An 18,361-nucleotide genomic window follows, 5' to 3' on the forward strand; every position below is an offset into this window, starting at 1 on the left:
CCAAGCAGCATCATATGATGCTGCTTGGCCTGCTGTGTTCATCCAGCCCTGCACCTTGTTGTCTCGGATTCTCCAGCATCTGCAGTTCCTACTATCTCAAATTCACAGCTGACCTTGGAGAAACCTGTGTGGGGAACTCGCAGCAGGGGAACAGCTAAGTCTTTTTTTTAAATGCACATTTTTTTGTAAATCTACAGTAGTGAGTAGAGGTGGGGTTTTGCGATCATATGTTTAATTGAGATCTGTCTCTTGATTAAACTTTAAAAATATAAAACATAGGTACTAAATTATCCTAGAGCAGTGGTGTTTTTAGAGTGGTGAGATTGTGCTGTTTTCTGGGTCTGTAGATTGTTAAGGTGCAAAGATGGCCTTTAGTAGAGTGATGTGCTCTTCGTGTTGGATATGAGAGATTTCGGAGAATTTCAACTTTCCTACTGATTATGTCTGCAGAAAGTGTGTTTGGTTGCAAATCCTATCAGATTGAGTGGATCGGTTGAAGCAGCAGTTAGAGGCAATGAGGAATTTACAGGAGCTAGGGGGTGTGATGGATGACAGTTTCAGGAAGGGAGAAAAGCCACAGATACAGAAAGATACAAAAACAGTAAGATCGATGGGTTACCCCCCGGAAAGGTGGGGAGGGTGGGGATGGTAGGCAGGTAGTGGAGGAGACTCCTGTGGCTATCCCCATCTCAAACGTATGTAGTGTTTTGGAAAATATACGGGTTGATGGACTCCGGGGAATGTAGCACTGGCAGCCAAGTTTCTGGTACTGGGACTGGCTCTACTTTAAGGAAGGGTACATCAGGTTTCAAGCAATCGATTGTAATAGGAGTCTCTCTAGTCATAGGCTCAGACAGACATTCCTGCAGCCGACAACGAGACATCAGAATGGTGTGTTGGCTTCCTGGTGCCAGCATCAAGGATATCTCAGAGAGGGTGCAGAATATTCTCAAGAGGGAGAGGCACCAGCAAGATGTCATTATACACATATGAACTAAGGAAGAGAAAAGGATGAGGTTCTGAGGAGAGAATATAGAAAATTAGGCAGGAATTTAAAAAATAGGGGGTGCAGGGAGATAGTGAGAAAAGAGATCAGTCTGAGACTGGTGCAGTTGGGAAAAGGAGCAAGTCAAACAGTCAAGGCAGCCAGGAACAGAGCAGAGAACGAGGTAGGACTGATAAATTAAGCTGTATTTATTGTAATGCAAGATGCCAAACAGGTAAGGCAGATGAACTCAGGGGAACATGGGACTGGGATGGTCATAGCGATTACAAAGACATGGCTCAGGAATTGACAGGACTGGCAGCTTAATGTTCCAGGGGATAGATGCCATAGGAAGGATAGAAAGATAGGCAAAGGAGGAAGAGTGGTGTTTTTGATTAGGGTTAACATTATGGCTGTACTTAGGGAGGAAACTCCTGGGAGTACACCCAGGGAAATTATTTGGGTAGAATTGAGAAATAAAAAAGGGATAATCACTTTATTGGGATTGTACTGTAGACCCCTCAATAGTCAGCAGGAAACTGAGAAGCAAATTTGTAAGGAGTTCTCAGTTATCTGTAAGAATAATAGGGTGGTAATGGTCAGGGATTTTAACTTTCCAAACAGCGACTGGGACTGCCGTAGTGTTAAGGGCTTGGATGGAGAGGAATATGTGTGTACAAGAAAATTTTCTGATTCAGAATGTGGATGTACCTACTGGAGAAGGAGCAAAACCTGACCTACCCCTGGGAAATAAGGCAGGGCAAGTGACTGAGTTGTCAGTGGGGGAGCGCTTTGGGGCATCTTTATTCATTCACGGGATGAGGGCATTGCTGGCCTAGCAGCATTTATTACCTACCCCTAATTGCCCAGTGGGCAGTTAAAAGTCACCACTGGGTCTGGAGTCACATGTAGGCCAGACCAGGTAAGGATAGCAGTTTCCTTACCCAAAGAACATTAGTGAACCAGATGTGTTTGTGATCATCATTAGATTCTTAATTCCAGATATTTATTTAATTCAAGTTCCATCATCTGCTGGTCTAGTGACCATGATTTTATTAGTTTTAAAATAGTGATAGAAAAGGATCAACTAGATCTAAAAATTAAAGTTCTAAATTGGAGGAAGGCCAGTTTTAATGGTATTAAGTAAGAACTTTGAAAAGTTGATTGCGAGCAGAGATTCGCAGGCAAAGGTTCGGTTGGAAAGTGGGAAGCCTTCAAAAATGAGATGACGAGTCCAGAGACAGTATGTTCCTGTTAGGATAAAGGGCAAGGCTTGATAGGTGAGGGAATGCTGGATGAATAGTGAAATTGAGGTTGTGGTCAAGAAAAAAAGCATGCATATGTCAAGTATAGACAGCAGGGATTGAGTGAATCCCTAGAATTGTGTAAAGGCAGTGGAAGTATACTGAAGAGGGAAATCAGGAGGGCAAAAAGGGGACATGAGATAGCTTTGGCAAATAGGATTAAGGTGAATCCCAAGGGATTTGACAAATACATTAAGGACGAAAGAATAACTAGGGAGCGTGTAGGGCCCCTTAAAGATCAGCAAGTCCGCCTATGTGTGGAACTGCAGGAGATGGGGGAAATACTAAATGAGTATTTTGCATCAGTGTTTACTGTGGAGAATGATATGGAAGCTAGAGAACTTGGGGAAATAAATAGTGACATCTTGAAAAATGTCCATATTACAAAGGAGGAGATGCTGCATGTCTTAAATGTGTAAAGGTGGATAAATCCCTGGGACCTGATCAGATGTATCCTAGCAGCAAAACGGCATGATGAACTCACCTTAATATCTGTACATTCAGACAATGAAGGCCATCAGTTTAACTGGGACAAAATAACCATTGTTGCCCAAGTCAAACATAGACACGCACGGGAATTCCTAGAGGCATGGTTCTCCACCCATACTTCAATCAACAAACATATAGAATTGGACCCCATTTATAAACCCATACAGATCAAAACTGGAAATGACAGTACCCACCATAACAGACCAGACAATATAAATTCCAATCGGAGTAGAATAACATCACTTCATCGGAGGCTCCACTGATGATGTAACCTAGCATGGTGACGAAATGTCTGAACAAAAACAAGCCAGCTCGGCGAGCATGTCAACAACCTCATCCGCAACCCGAGCCACAGATCTTTGCCAGAACTTTAACTCTGTGGGAAGATAGGGAAGTGATTGCTGTGCCCCTGGCTGAGATATTTGTATCATTGATAGCCACAGGTGAGGTGCTGGAAGACTGGAGGCTGGCTAACGTGGTGCCACTATTTAAGCAAGATATAGAGAAAAGCCAGGGAACTGTAGACCAGGGAGCCTGACATCAGTGATGAGCAAGTTGTTGGTGGTATTCCTGAGGGACAGGATTTACATGTAATTGGAAATGACTGATTAGGGATAGCCAACATGGCTTTGTGTATGGGAAGTCATGCCTCACTAATTTGATTGAGGGCAGAGTGGCGGACGTGATCTGTATGGACTTCAGTAAGGGGTTTGACAAGGTTCTGCATGGTAGACTTGGTTGCAAGCTTACATCACATGGAATACAGGGAGACATTACAATACAAGTAGACATTTGGATACAGAGCTGGCTCCAAAGTACGAGGCAGAGGGTGTGGTGGAGTGTTGTTTTTCAGACTGGAGGCCTGTGACCAGCGGTGTGCTGCAAAGATTGGTGCTGGGTCCACTGCTTTTCTTCATTTTTATATAAATGATTTGAGTATGAATATAGGAGGTATGGTTAGTAAGTTTGCAGATGACATGAAAATTGGAGGTGTAGTGGACAGCAAAGACGTTTGCCCCAGAGTACAACAGGACCTTGATCAGATGGGTGGTTGAACCGAGGAGTGGCAGATGGAGTTTAATTTAGATAAATATGAGGTGCTGCATTTTGGAAAGGCAAATCAGGGTGGGACTTATACACTTAATGGTAAGGTTCTGGGGAGTGTTGCTGAACAAAGAGAACTTGGAGTGCGAGTTCATCGTTCCTTCAAAACGGAGTCGCATGTTGACAGGATAGTGAACAAGGCATTTGATATGCTTGCCTATATTTGTCAGTGAATTGAATATAGGAGTTTGGAGGTCATGTTGCGGCTGTACAGGACATTGGTTAGACCACTTTTGGAGTACTGCATTCAATTCTGGTCTTCCTGCGGTAGGAAGATGTTGTGAAACTTGAAAGCGTTCAGAAAAGATTTACAAGGATGTTGCTAGGGTTGGAGTGTTTGAGCTATATTGGAGGCTGATTAGGTTGGAGCTATTTTCCCTGGAAGGTCAGAGGCTGAGGGGGTGACCTTATAGAAGTTTATGAAATGATGAGGGGCTTGGAAAGGGTGAATAGCCAAGGTCTTTTCCCCAGGGTGGTGGAGTCCAAAACTAGAGGACATAGGCTTAAGGTGAGAGGGGAAAGGTATAAAAGGGACCTAAAGGCAACCTTTTCATGCAGACGGTGATGCGAGTACAAAGAACAAAGAAAATTACAGCATAGGAACAGGCCCTTCGGCCCTCCAAGCCTGCGCCGATGTATGGAATGAGCTGCCAGAGGAAGTGGTGGAAGCTGGTACAATTATAACAGTTAAAAGGCATCTGGTTGGGTATATGAATAGGAAGTGTTTAGATGGATATGGGCCAAATGCTGTCAAATGGAACTAGATTAATTTAGGATTACTGGTCAGCATGGACAAGTTGGGGCATCTATTTCCATGCTCTACAGCTGTGACTCTATGATAGGGACTATATAAAAAAAATTGTCACTCTGAAAATTAAAATGATATATTTCCATTGATGAAACTGTAACTTATCATTTCACTCTTAAATATTTCCCTATATCTCTCTTCTAGTTTCCAGAATTTACAGTGTAGATTGTGTAACCAGATTTAGTACTTCAAGCTTTAAGTATCTCCTAGAAGTAGAAAAGACTCCCAGTCTCTAGGTTTAGTTGAGGTTCTGGCCACAGTCTTATAATAACCCATGGACATGGGTGACAATAGTACTGAAAGATTAAAATGCTCTCTCCTTGTTCACAAAAGAGGGAGATAGCTAAATGCTATTGGTGGGGTAACTTTAAAAGACACCAGTCACAGGGTGGGGGACACAATTGGTACTTATGGAAGAATATAATAATAAATTAAAATCAACACTGATTTGTTAAAGGAAAAATGTATTGGACTAACTTGATTGAGCTTCTTGTAATCCAGATGATTGCGGGTCATCTGGTTGATGTCTTTATGGATTTTTCAAGGGTAATTTGATCCAAATATAATAGACCTGGTAGCAAAATTAAAGTGCACTGACGATATGGATATAAAATTGGCTAAAGTTCTTTTCAAATTAGAGGGAAATATGCAGGGATAAACCCTAGGCGTTGGTATGGTAACTCTTGTTCTTTTTGATAATTATATATTAATGTGGTAAACAGGCTACAATTTCAGTGTTTGCAGATGATGCAGAACTCAGATACACAGTAAATAATGGAGTGCGTAACTGACTTAATGGGCAAACAGATTCCATTTTCAAGTGGTTTGCTTGGATAAATGATGGGAAATGGTCCAATGTTAAGAGATGCTCGAGCAAAGAATTGGAGTGGCTGTGCTTGCCAATCTTTGAAGGTAATAGGACAAGTCGAGATCTGTTAAACATTACAGGATCCTTAACTTCTTTATAGATGCACTGAGAGCAAAATTGAGAGATTATGTTAAACCATTATAGGTCTGTGCTGGTGCATTGTGTTCATTTCTCAGCACCAGACTTTGGGAAGACTCTTGAAGGCCTTTGGGAAGATGCAGAACAGATTTACTAATCTGGTAAACTGTGCTTAAGACTTTCAGTTATATGGAGAAACGTGGTCATTGGGGTTCTCCTTAGACCTGAGGGTTGAAAGGTTTGTTGAAGATGTTCACAGTCTAGCTGGGTGCTTATGTGGTAAATAGGAGAAGTTATTTCTGTTTGCAAAAGGGCTCATAACCTGAGGAAGATCCATGTGATTGACAAAAGAACCAGTGATGTTTTGTTTTTACTGCAAGGAATTGTTGTGATTATGGAATACACTGCTTGTAAAGATGATGGAAACAGATTCAGTAGTAACTTTCAGAAGTGAATTAGGTAAGTACTTTAAGGGAAGGCATTTAGAGGGTTATAGAGGAAGAGCAGTGGATTGAGACTGACTGATTGTACACTTACTTAAGAGTTCTCTACTCGGATGATTGGCTTTCTTTACAGCCAGACCCATAATGTTCAGAATTCCTATGATTTCCTGGGTTTGTTGAACTATTTGTGGTGTCCACTGTAGTTGATCCTTAGTATAGGAATCTTGTAGTTGATATTGTCTAGATGGGAATTGAGTTTCTAAAATTACCTCCTCTGAAGGTTCTCAATATCTGTGGGTCCTTTTACTTGAGTTGCCCACCTTTTGGAAGAAACGGAGGTATTGATTCATTTGAGGCCATATACTGGGGCTGGTAGTAGTTTTAGAGTATGCTGATGGTGTTTGGAGACTATTGATGAAATGTATATGGGCTGATGTGACTGATTCTCTGCTAACCTTTGCACAACAGTTTGACTGAAGTCAATCCAGTGAACAGATGGAATACAATGTGAGGAAATGTGAACTTGCCCTGTTTAGTAAGAAAAATAGGAAAGCAGCGTATTAATCCAGATTTTCCAAGAGGAATATCATAATTACAGCACTGTAGACTCGAGTTGTATATCAGGAACATGCAAAAGTCCCATGCAGCTGATTCTATGAGAATCACTTGGGAAGTTGAAATTTCTGTAAGGAAATAATTTGATGTTTGGAACCATCTGAAAATGCCCGTGACTTTAGATGAACTTGGAGACTTTGGATGGTTCTGATTGACTTTATCTTAACAATTGCCCAAAAAAAACATGCTGTAACCTTTTTGTAGTTAATGGATGTTTGGTTGAACAGAGCTTGACCGAAAAAGTCACTTTTTATCAAAGCTTTTCATCTTGTATTTATCAGGACAATTTGCAAGAATACCAACTTAAAGGGAAATAAAATTTTTATGTTATATGAGAATACTGTGTCTTTCTATCTGCAAAGAACAGGGCTCTGTCTTCTAATATATGTAGCTTCCAGTGCATGCAGTTGTGCCACCCTGCAATGTTGGGATGTCTGTCAGTGCAGCAGCAATTTGTTCTGTTGCCTCCCTCAATATTGTGGGACAGATCCCACCGGGATCCAGAGCCTTATCTACCTTAATATTTTTTAAGACGCACAACACTTCTTCCTTTTTGATATCAACTTTGCTTAGAAATTCAACATTCCCTTCCCAGAAATCATCCTCCACCAATTCCTTCTGTTTGGTGAATACCAGCACACAGTATTCATTTAGGACCTCGCCCAACTCTTCTGGCTTAACAAATAGATTTTGTCCTTGAGTGGGCCAAGCCTTTCCCTGGCTACCGTCTTGCATTTTTATCCTGTTTTCTAATGATTTTTCATGACTCTTTTTAGCCCTTCTAATTCTTTTTTTGAGGCCTTTCCTACTTTGTTTATATACTTCAAGGGCTTCATCAGTTCCCATCCTCCTATACCTTACATATGCTTCCTTTTTCTTTCTGACGTAGTTAATAACATCCCTGGTCATCCTAGGTTCACATAACTTGCCATACCTATCCTTCATTCTTGCAGGAAAGTGCCGCTCCTGAACTCTTATCAACTGCTATTTGAAATACTCCCACGTGTCCAATGTGGATTTACCCTCAAACCATCTCCTCCAATCAACATTTCCAATTCCTGCCTAATATTGTTATGGTTCGCCTTCTCCAAATTTAACATCTTCACCTGAGGACTGCTGTTATCCCTATCCACGAGTATTTTAAAACTCAGGGTATTATGGTCACTGCTCCCAAAATGCTCCCCCACTGAAACTTCACACCTGGCCGGGCTCATTTCCCAAAGCCAGGTCCAGTATAACCCCTTCCCTGGTTGGATGTTTACATGCTGTGTCAAGAATCCCTCCTGAATGGTCCTTACAAATTCTGCCCCCTCCAAGCCCATAGCACAAAGTGAGTCCCAGTCAGTACAGGGGAAAGTTAAAATCGCCCACTGTAACCATGCTGCTGTTTTTACATCTTTCCAAAATCTGTCTACATATTCTCTCCTCTATCTCCTGGCTATTGGGAGGCCTGTAGTATACCCATAGGTGAGGTCCCAGAAGACTAGAGAATAGCCAGTGTTGTCCCATTGTTTAGGAAGGGTAGCAGGGATAATCCAGGAAATTACAAGCCTCTGAGCCTCACGTTGATAGGGAAATTATTGGAAAAGATTCTCAGGGACAAGATCCATATGCATTTAGAAGCAAATGGACTTAATAGCAATAGACAGCGTGGTTTTGTGCGGGGGAGTTCATGCCTCACTAACTTGCTTGAGTTTTTTGAGGTGGTGACAAAGATGATTGAGGGATAAGTGATTGATGTTGTCTATATGAACTTCAATAAAGCCTTTGACAAGGTCCCTCATGACAGAGTACAAAAGGTGAAGTCACATGCTATCAGGGATGAGCTGGCAAGATGGATACAGTACTGGCTTAGTCATAGGGGGCAGATGGAAGGCTGTGTTTTCAGAATGGAGGGCTGTGACTAGTGGTGTTCCACAGGAATCAGTGCTGGGACCTCTGCTGTTTGTGGTTATAGTGTGATTTGGAGGAAGATGTGCCTTTTTTTTGTCTTTATTCATTCATGGGATGAGGGCATTACTGGCCATGCAGCATTTATTGCACATCCCTAATTCCCAGAGGGCAGTTAAGAGTCAACCACATTGCTGTGGATCTGTAGTCACATGTAGGCCAGTCTAAGTAAGAATGGCAGTTTCCTTCCCTAAAGGATATTAATGAACCAGATGGGTTTTTCCTGACAATTGACAATGGATTCATGGTCATCACTAGATTGTTAATTCCAGATATTTATAGAATTCAAATTCCACCATCTGCCATGGTGGGATTCGAACCCAGGTCCCTAGAGCATTATCTGGGTTTCTGGATTAACAGTCCAGCGATAATACCCCTAGGCCATCACCTCCCCTATATCAGGCCTCCGCCTGATCTAATTAGTAAGCTGGCGGACGATACAAAAATAGGTGGAGTTGTGAATACTGAGGAAGATTGTCAGAGGTCCACAGATCACTGATGGTGGCAGTGCAGGTAGATAAAGTAGTAAAAAAAGGCCTATGGCATGCTTACCTTCATTGGAAGGGGCATTGAGTATAAGGATAGACAAGTTATGCTGTAGTTTATAGAACTTTAGCTAGATCACACTTGGAATATTGCACACAGTTCTGGTCACCACACTACCAGAAGGATGTGGATGCTTTACCAAGATGTTACCTTGTATGCGGGATTTCAGTTCTCAAGAACGGTTGGATAGATTGGATTTGTTTTCACTGGAATGCAGGAGGTTGAGGGGTGACATGATAGAAGTTTATAAGATTCTGAATGGCATGGATAGAGTGGAAAGTATGAGGCTTTTTCCCAGGCTGGAGGGGTCAATTACTGAGGGACACAGGTTCAAGGTACAGTGGGGAGAAGTTTAAAAGAGATGTATGAGACAGGTTTTTCTCACAAATGGTGGTGAGTGCCTGGAACATGCTGCCGGAGGAAGTGGGGGAATTGGAGACAGTAGCAGCATTCAAGAAGCACCTAGACGAAAACATGAATAGGAAGATGAATATGGATCCTGTAAGTGAAAACAGTTTTGGTATGGAAGGGCAAAATGTGTCAGTGCAGAATTGGAGGGGCAAAGGGCCTCTCGGCTGACATTCTTAAGTTGGTTGTCACCCACATTCTGAGCAAAATCAGGAGTATTTACAGTGTTAACCAACTGCAGAATCCCATTTAATGTTGGACACTGTGTTTAGAATTTTTGTGAACATGGACTGATTTGGTGCAGTCAATATCTTGCATGTTATGAACACTTGAAGTAACATGCTGTTTAATGCAATCTGCTAGTCTTAAAGGGACACAGCCTACCTACGTAGGATCACACTGGCACTGAACTTCATAAATCACATTACTCATTTGCATGACTGACAAAGTTATTTTGGTTTGATGGCAGTATCCTGTTAGTGGTGAACATCATTCATATGTTACTGAATGTTTGCTAGTTGCTCAAATTTTGAGATACCACATGAGGCGAAAGTATTTTTCAGGACTGGAAGTGTGGCCTTAGGCTCTGTAGTACCATTTACGGTGAGAAATTCTCTGATAAGGATAGCCACTACCTCCACAGGATGGCTTTGATGTGTGCTATTTCAGCATCAAATTTGTACAGTGAGCAAATGGCTTGAATCCTAATTATGAAGCTTCTGATAATGGCAATCTTATATTGTGTAGAACTGTAGGGATCTCAGTGCATATATTGTCCAGTGAAGGTAGGCTTGTGGTACATGGTAGTAAGAGAATCCACGGTAGATTTCATAACTAACACATCAAGTAAAAGGAATTCATTTAACAGCTCCATTTCAAAGGTAGATTTGAGTCCAGGATGTAAAAAGTTTCCAATCCTGATTGGAAAATCTAGGCCATTATCTAAATGGATGGAAATTGCAGTAATCAGAGGTACAGAGGATGTGGGTGTCCTGGTTTATGAATCACAAGAAAATTACTGTACAATATACAAACAGATCCGCAAATCAATCAATATTTTGTGATTTATTGCATGGGGCAGTGCGGTGGCTCAGTGGCTAGCACTGCTGCCTCACAGCACCAGGGATCCAGGTTCAAATCCACTCTGAGGCAACTGTGTGGAGTTTGCATGTTCTTCCCCTTTCTACATGGATTTCCTCCAGGTGCTCTGGTTTCCTCCCACATTCCAAAGATGTGCAGGTTAGATGGATTGGCCATGCTAAATTGCCCAAAGTGTCCAGGAATGGTTAGGTTAGGTGAATTAACCATGGGAAATGCAGGGTTACAGGGATAGGGTAGGGGAGTGAGTCTGCGTGGTATGCTCTTCAGAGGGTCAGTGTGGACTTTGTTGGGCTGAATGGCCAGTTCCCACACTCTGGGGATACTGTGGATCGGAATGTAAAAGTAGGGGTGTTTCATTATGGCTGTTTTTGAGCATTGGAGTACTCCATACATTTTGGTCTCCTTATTTAAGACAAGATCCATATGCATTAGAAGCAGTTCAGAGAAATTAACTTAGTTGATATCTGGGATGGGGAGGGAGTTATCTTGTGAGGAAAGGTTGGACAGGGTGGGGCTGCATCCTTTGAAGATATGTTGTGACCTTATGGAAACACATAGGATCCTGAGGGGTTAGACAGGATGAATGCTGAAAGGATCTTTCTCTCCTGTGGGAGAAACTAGAACTTGGGAAGCATTTAAAATTAAAGGGTGTCCCATTTAGGCAGTGATTTTTTTTTTACTCTAACCATATGCTGATGTATACCATCTTTGATACATTGGTTGATCAATATGGCAACACTTAGATGCTCCACATGGATTCAGAATGCTACTTCTAATAATTATGAATAGTGAAGAGCATGAAGCTGTGGAAATCCGCAAAATCTCATCTGCATCCAGTTTCTAATGTGCATTCAAGTGCCAGTCCGCAGTCTTTCAGAAACTTACTGTGGTAAAAATAAATGCCAAATCTGTAATCCAACATTGATATTTGGGTGGCATTATTGAGAGGGAAAAAATCACGTAAACTCGTTGTGGTTGGGTGGTTGTGCAAGAATAAGGTGGTGAAATCTGGATGGATTTGAATTCCTTTGAATCTAAATGTGCAAGGGGTGTGCAATTAAAGCAGTTACTATTTTGGTTGTGTTTCTTACATTACTCTCTTTAATGAATCTTTAGCACCTGTCCGAGGCATTCTACTGCATTTGTTTAAGGAATGTGGTCTGCGTTAACAGCTCTACAAGAGTACCTTTTTTTAAAAGTTTCTCCCCACAGTCTTCAGTTGCAATTGAAGCAGATTTTGAAAGTGAAAGATATGGCACCAATATACAACAATTAAAAAACAGTCATCAAGAGCAAGCTTGTACAGGGGAGAGGACTATTGTAGCTTCAAAGCTAATTACACCATCTGTATGCAATAGAACTGAAGATCGTTGTTCTAATGTTGAAACACTGCAAGACGTAAAGTAAGTTGTATTTTTTTCCAACTGAGACCCTTAAGAATGTCTAAGTTACTTGTGTAAGAGCAAGGGTTGTTTGTGGGGTTGGGGGTGAGGGTAAGAATCGAACAAAACTGAACAAAAGATTGGTGAATAAAAACAAATCTGTTTTGAAGTATTTGAAGATGATGCTTCATGTGTTAATCCAGAATGCAGCATTTCATTAATTATTGAACGATTATGGGCAGGTGAGAGTATAATAAAAGCATTGCACTTTCAGTTTACTGGTGATCAGAAAATCTAGAGCGTTATCTTTCTACCTGACCTAAGATTTAAATTCATGGACATGTTTGACTTGTTTAAAAATCAACACCCTAATGGAACGTAACCTACCGTGTATACCTAAGAGCATTCTAGTATAATGAGTATCTTTGTTATTGACAGTACTTGGAAGGTAAATTTAACCAGTAAATTACAGTAGAAGTATGACCACATCTGCTGTGAGGAAGTTAGTTAATCAGTCAGCTTTTTAAACAGCGATCTGGTTTCTCTTCAATTATCTGCTTCCTGTTGCAAAATTTATCAGCTCTAGTTCATGGAGTAGTTTAGCTAAGCTCTGAACAGTCATGAATGCTCAGACTACATCAAAGCTTTTTTCATCACTCCTTCTACGTTGGAAGCTTGTAAAGGTGAGAGAGTAAGTAGTGAATTGTTCCTATTGCAGGTGTCCTTTTACTAAAAATTATATTTTATTTTTAGCTGCTCCAGCTGCAAGAATGTAAGCCCTTGTTGGGGTTTAGGATTTGAGCCCTTCATTATGGATGTTAAATGCGTGTGTTGTGTGTTCATATTTACACAGTACATTGATTTTGATATTTTAAGATCTAATTCCATCTGCACTGTCTTTGAGAAAGGTCTTTGTAGTCATATGGGTTATTGTCGCATTATTGCTAAATATTTTAAATTGTAGCCAGTTTGGGCTATAGATTGGCCAACAATGGCAACACATCTAAAAAATTGGTTCAACATCTCATGAAATCTGTTGCATGAGAAAATCTGCTCTATTCTTGACATCTGACTCTTCAAGATTATCCTCTAATTGTTTTTGTTTTTAAGTTTCCCCCTGCGAGCTTCAACTCAGACTGGGCCTGATTTGAAAGTTGTGCAGGATGAAAAGTATGACTCTCTACACACTGCACAGCAGATAGAAAGTGAAAGTAATCTTCAGAAACCTGCTGGCAAAATTCAGGATACCAATGCTACACAGGAAGTCAAACTAGCATATACTGTGAATGGTATCACAAGTGCAGAAGATCACCGAATTGATTCTAATTCTTGGGAAAGAATAAGGTACGTTTTATGTAAATGAACTCAGTTTGCTCCGTACACCTAATCTGCAATTCTTCCTAACTTCCACAAAGTACATTAAGCGATTATTGCCACTTGAGTTTTTTTATTTTGCTTTAATAAATTAGTAGTCCTGTGAAGAATAACTATAAAACCTTGTTCCTCAATGGTAATTGGACAGATTTCAAGTAAGCTTTTTGATCATTTTTTTTATGCCCATAGAATTGATCTTTTTTTGTCTTTTCTTTCACGGGATGTGAGTTTCGTGGGTTAAACTAATTTTCCTTGAGAAGGTGGTGTTGAGCCACCATCTCAAACTGCTGAAGTCCATCTAATGTAGGTACACTGTCAGTGCTAATTTCAAAGTTGTTGTTGGGCACCCTGCAGGCTGATTATAATTTAATAATGAGATCAATAAAGTACATGGGTGCAGACATTCCAGTATGAGTCATAGAATCCCTACAGTGTGGAAACAGGCCCTTCGGCCCAGCAAGCCCACACCGACCCTCAGAGCATCCCACCCAGACCCATCCCCCTATAACCCACCTAATCTACACATCCCTGAGCAATTTAACATGGCCAATCCACCAACCTGCACATCTTTGAACTGTGGGAGGAAACCGGAGCACCCGGAGGAAACACACGCAGACATGGGGAGAATGTGCAAGCTCCAGACAGTTGCCCGAGGGTAGAATTGAACCCGAGTCCCTGGTGCTGTGAGGCAGCAGTGCTAACTACTGAGCCGCCGCGCCGCCCCGCCCCAAAGTCAGTGAATGTAATCAGTATGGAAACCAGGGCTGCCAGCATGCTATTTACCCAGTAAATTATCTGAATTATTTAGAACTGTTCTTAGCAGGTGTAAAGGAAGCTTCAGGAACCCAGGCCTTTAAATCAGAAGTGTGCAAGGACTCCTGCATTTCTAACTCCTTCAGTCCCAGTTTCCCAAACCCCCTAATCCCGTAGTAGTTCCTGCAGCGTTTACTGCTGCATATCTCCAGCACCATTGGCACTGCCACATCTACTCACCAACATCTCCTCCCCATTGCTCCACCAAACCAGCATTCCTGGCTCTGTTCTCACCTACTCTTGCCACTGCTCCTGATATTGTTCATGACCCCACCCTGTCTCTGCATGCCCCCCTCCCCCCACCCTACTCCACCCACAGAGGACAAGTGTTAGCAGGGGTGCGATGTTAAGATGGTAGTCTTTAAGGTGTATGACTTTCTTCAGTTACCTCAAAGCAGTTCTGACTTATGCGCATTTACCATTAATTCCGTCACCTCTCCCAACCCTTTGAGTGCACTGAACGCACATTTCTCCATGCTGCAGCTCCATGAGGAAGTCCAGCATCTCCAGTGTACACAATTAAAAATTGAATTTTAGCTTAGTTTAATAAATTGGTGGAAAATCCGAAAATCAAGAAAAACTGTAGGCTCAATACTCCTAATAAAATATTAACTATTGAGAGTTAGCTGATAGGTTTATCTTGTGGAAGTGAACTAGGTTTATTTCTGAGGCTTTGAAGAATATTTAATTCTCAGACAAGATTTCATGAACTTTGGTCAGTTGTTTTAATAACTTACCAAGCTGTCGTTGACATTTCTTTGTGTTTTTTAAACTGCCTTTCTGTGCTACTTTCTTTCTTCTGAGTGCCAAATAGAATAACCGTACTTGGTTTGTCATATTGGTTTTCAGATAAGGATTAATTCTGTTTCTTTTTTTAAAAATTATGAACTCTGCTACCTGCAATCTGCAATGTCTAAACATCAAAGTTGAGTCATCTTGATTTCATTGCGCTTACATTTTGTAAGGAGGCAGAGAAAGTAGCAACCTATACAATTGGATGGACTGATAATCACAGTAACTTTAACTATGGAGTGTTGGCATTTTGTATTTTATGTATCCATCATATTTTGTGTAATTAAAAAAGACAGCAAGTGAAACTAGCATACTTTTTGACTGACTTATAACGTTCTAACAAAGCAGTATAAAGATTTCATTAAGGTCTTGTGATTGTCCTATTAGTGAATCAATTTACATTAAGTGCTACTAAAAACTTGTGTGCAGCACTTCTGAGAACCCTGAAAAAGTGGAGAAATGTGCTCACATTGAAGCAATGCAAAAAACTGTGAAAAACGATGAAAGAAACAAGGTGGTTGATACTGTGTCACAAAAATGTCAGAGCAACTTGTTAACACAATCTGCAGTTGGAACGTACTCCTCTATTATGGACAATTCTGCAAGCACTGCAAAAAGGGCAAGAATTTCTCAAGGCAGCAACTGCAATGTTAGGTCAGTTCTCTTTGTTTTTTGCACGTACTTTGTTAAAATGTTGTTTTAATGCTAGATAAATTTGAATTATAAGAAGTTTTCTGAGATGACTTAAAATTAGAACTGCAGTTCTTTTTTGAAAGCACTCAAGGTCTAGGGTTATTCATTGATATTATAGTTAATTGAAAAAATGACTGAGCACAATGGAGAGCAAATACTTTGGTTTGGCAGATAAGCTGACAACCCTTAAGTAGGACAGTCAGGAAACAGTTTGGCTAGGTAAAAGAGGACATAAGTTGGGAGGCAAACAAATTGGTAATCTCTACACTTCTAACTAACGGAGAATTATCTATTTGAATACGTAACTGGCTTGAAGATAGGAGACAGAGGATGTTGGTGGGGGGTTGCTTTTCAGGCAGGAGGTTTGTGACTAGCGATCTGCCACAAGGACTGGTGCTGGGTTCACTGCTTTTTGTCATTTATATAAATGATTTGGATGTGAATGTAGGAGGTATGGTTAGTAAGTTTGCAGATGACACTAAAATTAGTGGTGTAGTGGGCAGTGAAGAAGGTTGCCATGGAATACAACGGGACCTTGATCTGATGGGCTGAGGAGTGGCAAATGTGAGGTGCTGCAATTCGGGGAGGACTTATACACTTAATGGTAGGGTCCCTGGGATTGTTGCTGAACAAAGAGTCCTTGGAGTGCTGGTTCATAGTTCCTTGAAAGTGGAATCGCAGGTAGACAGGTTAGTGAAGAAAGCATTTGGTACGTTTACCTTTATTGGTCAGTGAATTGAGTATAGGAGTTGGGAGGTCATGTTTTAGCTGTAGACCACATTGTTTAGGCCACTTTTGGAATACTGTGTTCAATTCTGGTCTCCCTGTTATAGGAAAGATGTTGTGAAACTTGAAAGGGTTCAGAAAAGATTTACAAGGATGTTGCCAGGGCTGGAGGGTTTGAACTATAGGGAGAGGCTGATTAAGTTGGAGCTATTTTCCCTGGAAGGTTGGAGGCTGAGGGGGTGACCTTTCATAGAAGTTTATAACATCATGAGGGGCAGTTATGTGGTGAATAGTTAAGGTCCTTTTTTCAGGGTAGACGAGTCCAGGACTAGAGGGCATAGGTTTAAGGTGAGAGGGGAAAGATTTAAAAGGAACGTAAGGGGAAACTTTTTCACGCAAAGGGTAGTGTGTGTATGGAATGAACTGCCAGAGGAAGTGGTGGAGGTTGGTACAATTAGAATATTTAAAAGGCTCTGGATGGGTATATGAATAGAAAGGGTTTAGAGGATGAGAGGGTTTAATGGGATTTGATTAATTTAGGATATCTGGTCTGCATTGTCCAAAGGTTGTGTTTCTGTGCTGTGCATCTCTATGACTCTAATAAAGGTATTTTACAGCTTAGCCTGCCCAGGTTTTTAAGCACATCCAAGTTCTCCCTGTTTATAATGCAAAGGCGTTATGTAAACTTAATGACAAATATTGACGTAATGTGATTAATTGGGTTTTGTAAGAAGGGGCTCCAGAAGTTTTCACCTGGACTTGTACATTAACAGAGTAGAAGCCAAACCAGAGTAGTGTTTGTGACTATGTTTAGAAGACGTTTATATACACAGATAATTTAATATAAATAATTTCTTGTCAACGTATTCATTCAACTTTGTTGAACTTTTCTGGCAGGAATTTGCTGTCATATGAGAATAGGCCTTAAATATTGACATCTTCTGAATTGCTGGTTTTGTTCTCGATTGAAATGTTCAAACTAAAACATGCAGACTGGAAGTTCTGTGCGGACGTGAGTTTCTAGACCTAATGTTAATACATTACTGATCTTCAGGTTTTGCAGTGGCACAAACCTGTAGTAGAAAGAAACATTTCTAACTGTGTTATGACATTTCAAAGATACTTTTTCTTGTAAACTTGGCAACATGTTTCTGCAGGGAATCTGCATTTAAAGTGATCCTGTTTAGAATTGTTTTGCTTTAACATTGATATATTATTAGGATCAGAAATCTCGTTGAGCATCACAAGATTCGTCATGTCATTTACTGAGCATTACCTAACCTGATTGGCACTATTTTGATGTGACTTGCAGCTACTCCCAGTGCTGCATCGCTACCTGAGATCTGCAACAGGTACCCACCATGCCCCAGATCGCCAACTGGAGTTGCCAGATGCTTCCACCAACATAGCAGTCACTGCCCCTCCCAAGTCCAGCAACTTAAGAACTTGACAGTCCCTCTTCCTCCCAGCCCAAGAGTGTCAGTGATGTCAGAGCCTCAGCAGCAGTCCACTTATCCCCTGGCTGGCAATGCGTCAGCGACTATGGAACTCAGCAGATCTCTCTGCCTCTTCTCCCTTGGCCTGTACGGTCATTGACAACTTACACCTCACGGGCACGCTCTCCTCTGGCCTGTGGGATGCCCACCAGGAAAAACTCAACACTTTTTTTATTGTACAGGTATTTTTACATTTACTTTAAGTGAATTCATACACTGGTAAGTGAAAGAAGACATTTGAAGTGCTGTATTTCAATTTAGAAGGTATAGGTTTAATGTTCTAATTGTTCTCAGTTCAGTAATGTCTTGTAGAACCTAACTCCAGTTTTGATGTTGATTCCTATTGGAACCAATGATTCACTTAGATAGTAGGAACTGCTGATGCT

General features: G+C 41.0%; 1 protein-coding gene across 11 annotated transcripts in view; it reads left to right on the plus strand.

The window, feature by feature from the left end:
* The window catches only part of LOC109919363, a 62,443-nt gene that overhangs the window by 10,473 nt on the left and 33,609 nt on the right, over positions 1-18,361 (plus strand). For 5 of the 11 annotated variants that reach the window (XM_048609638.1, XM_048609658.1, XM_048609652.1 and 2 more), the window contains exons 3-5: positions 11,899-12,102; positions 13,192-13,425; positions 15,490-15,714. In XM_048609638.1, the coding sequence (XP_048465595.1) occupies positions 11,899-12,102; positions 13,192-13,425; positions 15,490-15,714 (663 nt within the window). The remainder of the gene's footprint in view (positions 1-11,898; positions 12,103-13,191; positions 13,426-15,489; positions 15,715-18,361) is intronic. The other 6 variants (XM_048609676.1, XM_048609699.1, XM_048609689.1 and 3 more) reach the window with 2 other exon arrangements.

This window comes from Rhincodon typus, chromosome 2 (assembly GCF_021869965.1).
Source record: "Rhincodon typus isolate 14 chromosome 2, sRhiTyp1.1, whole genome shotgun sequence".
NCBI lineage: Eukaryota > Metazoa > Chordata > Chondrichthyes > Orectolobiformes > Rhincodontidae > Rhincodon > Rhincodon typus.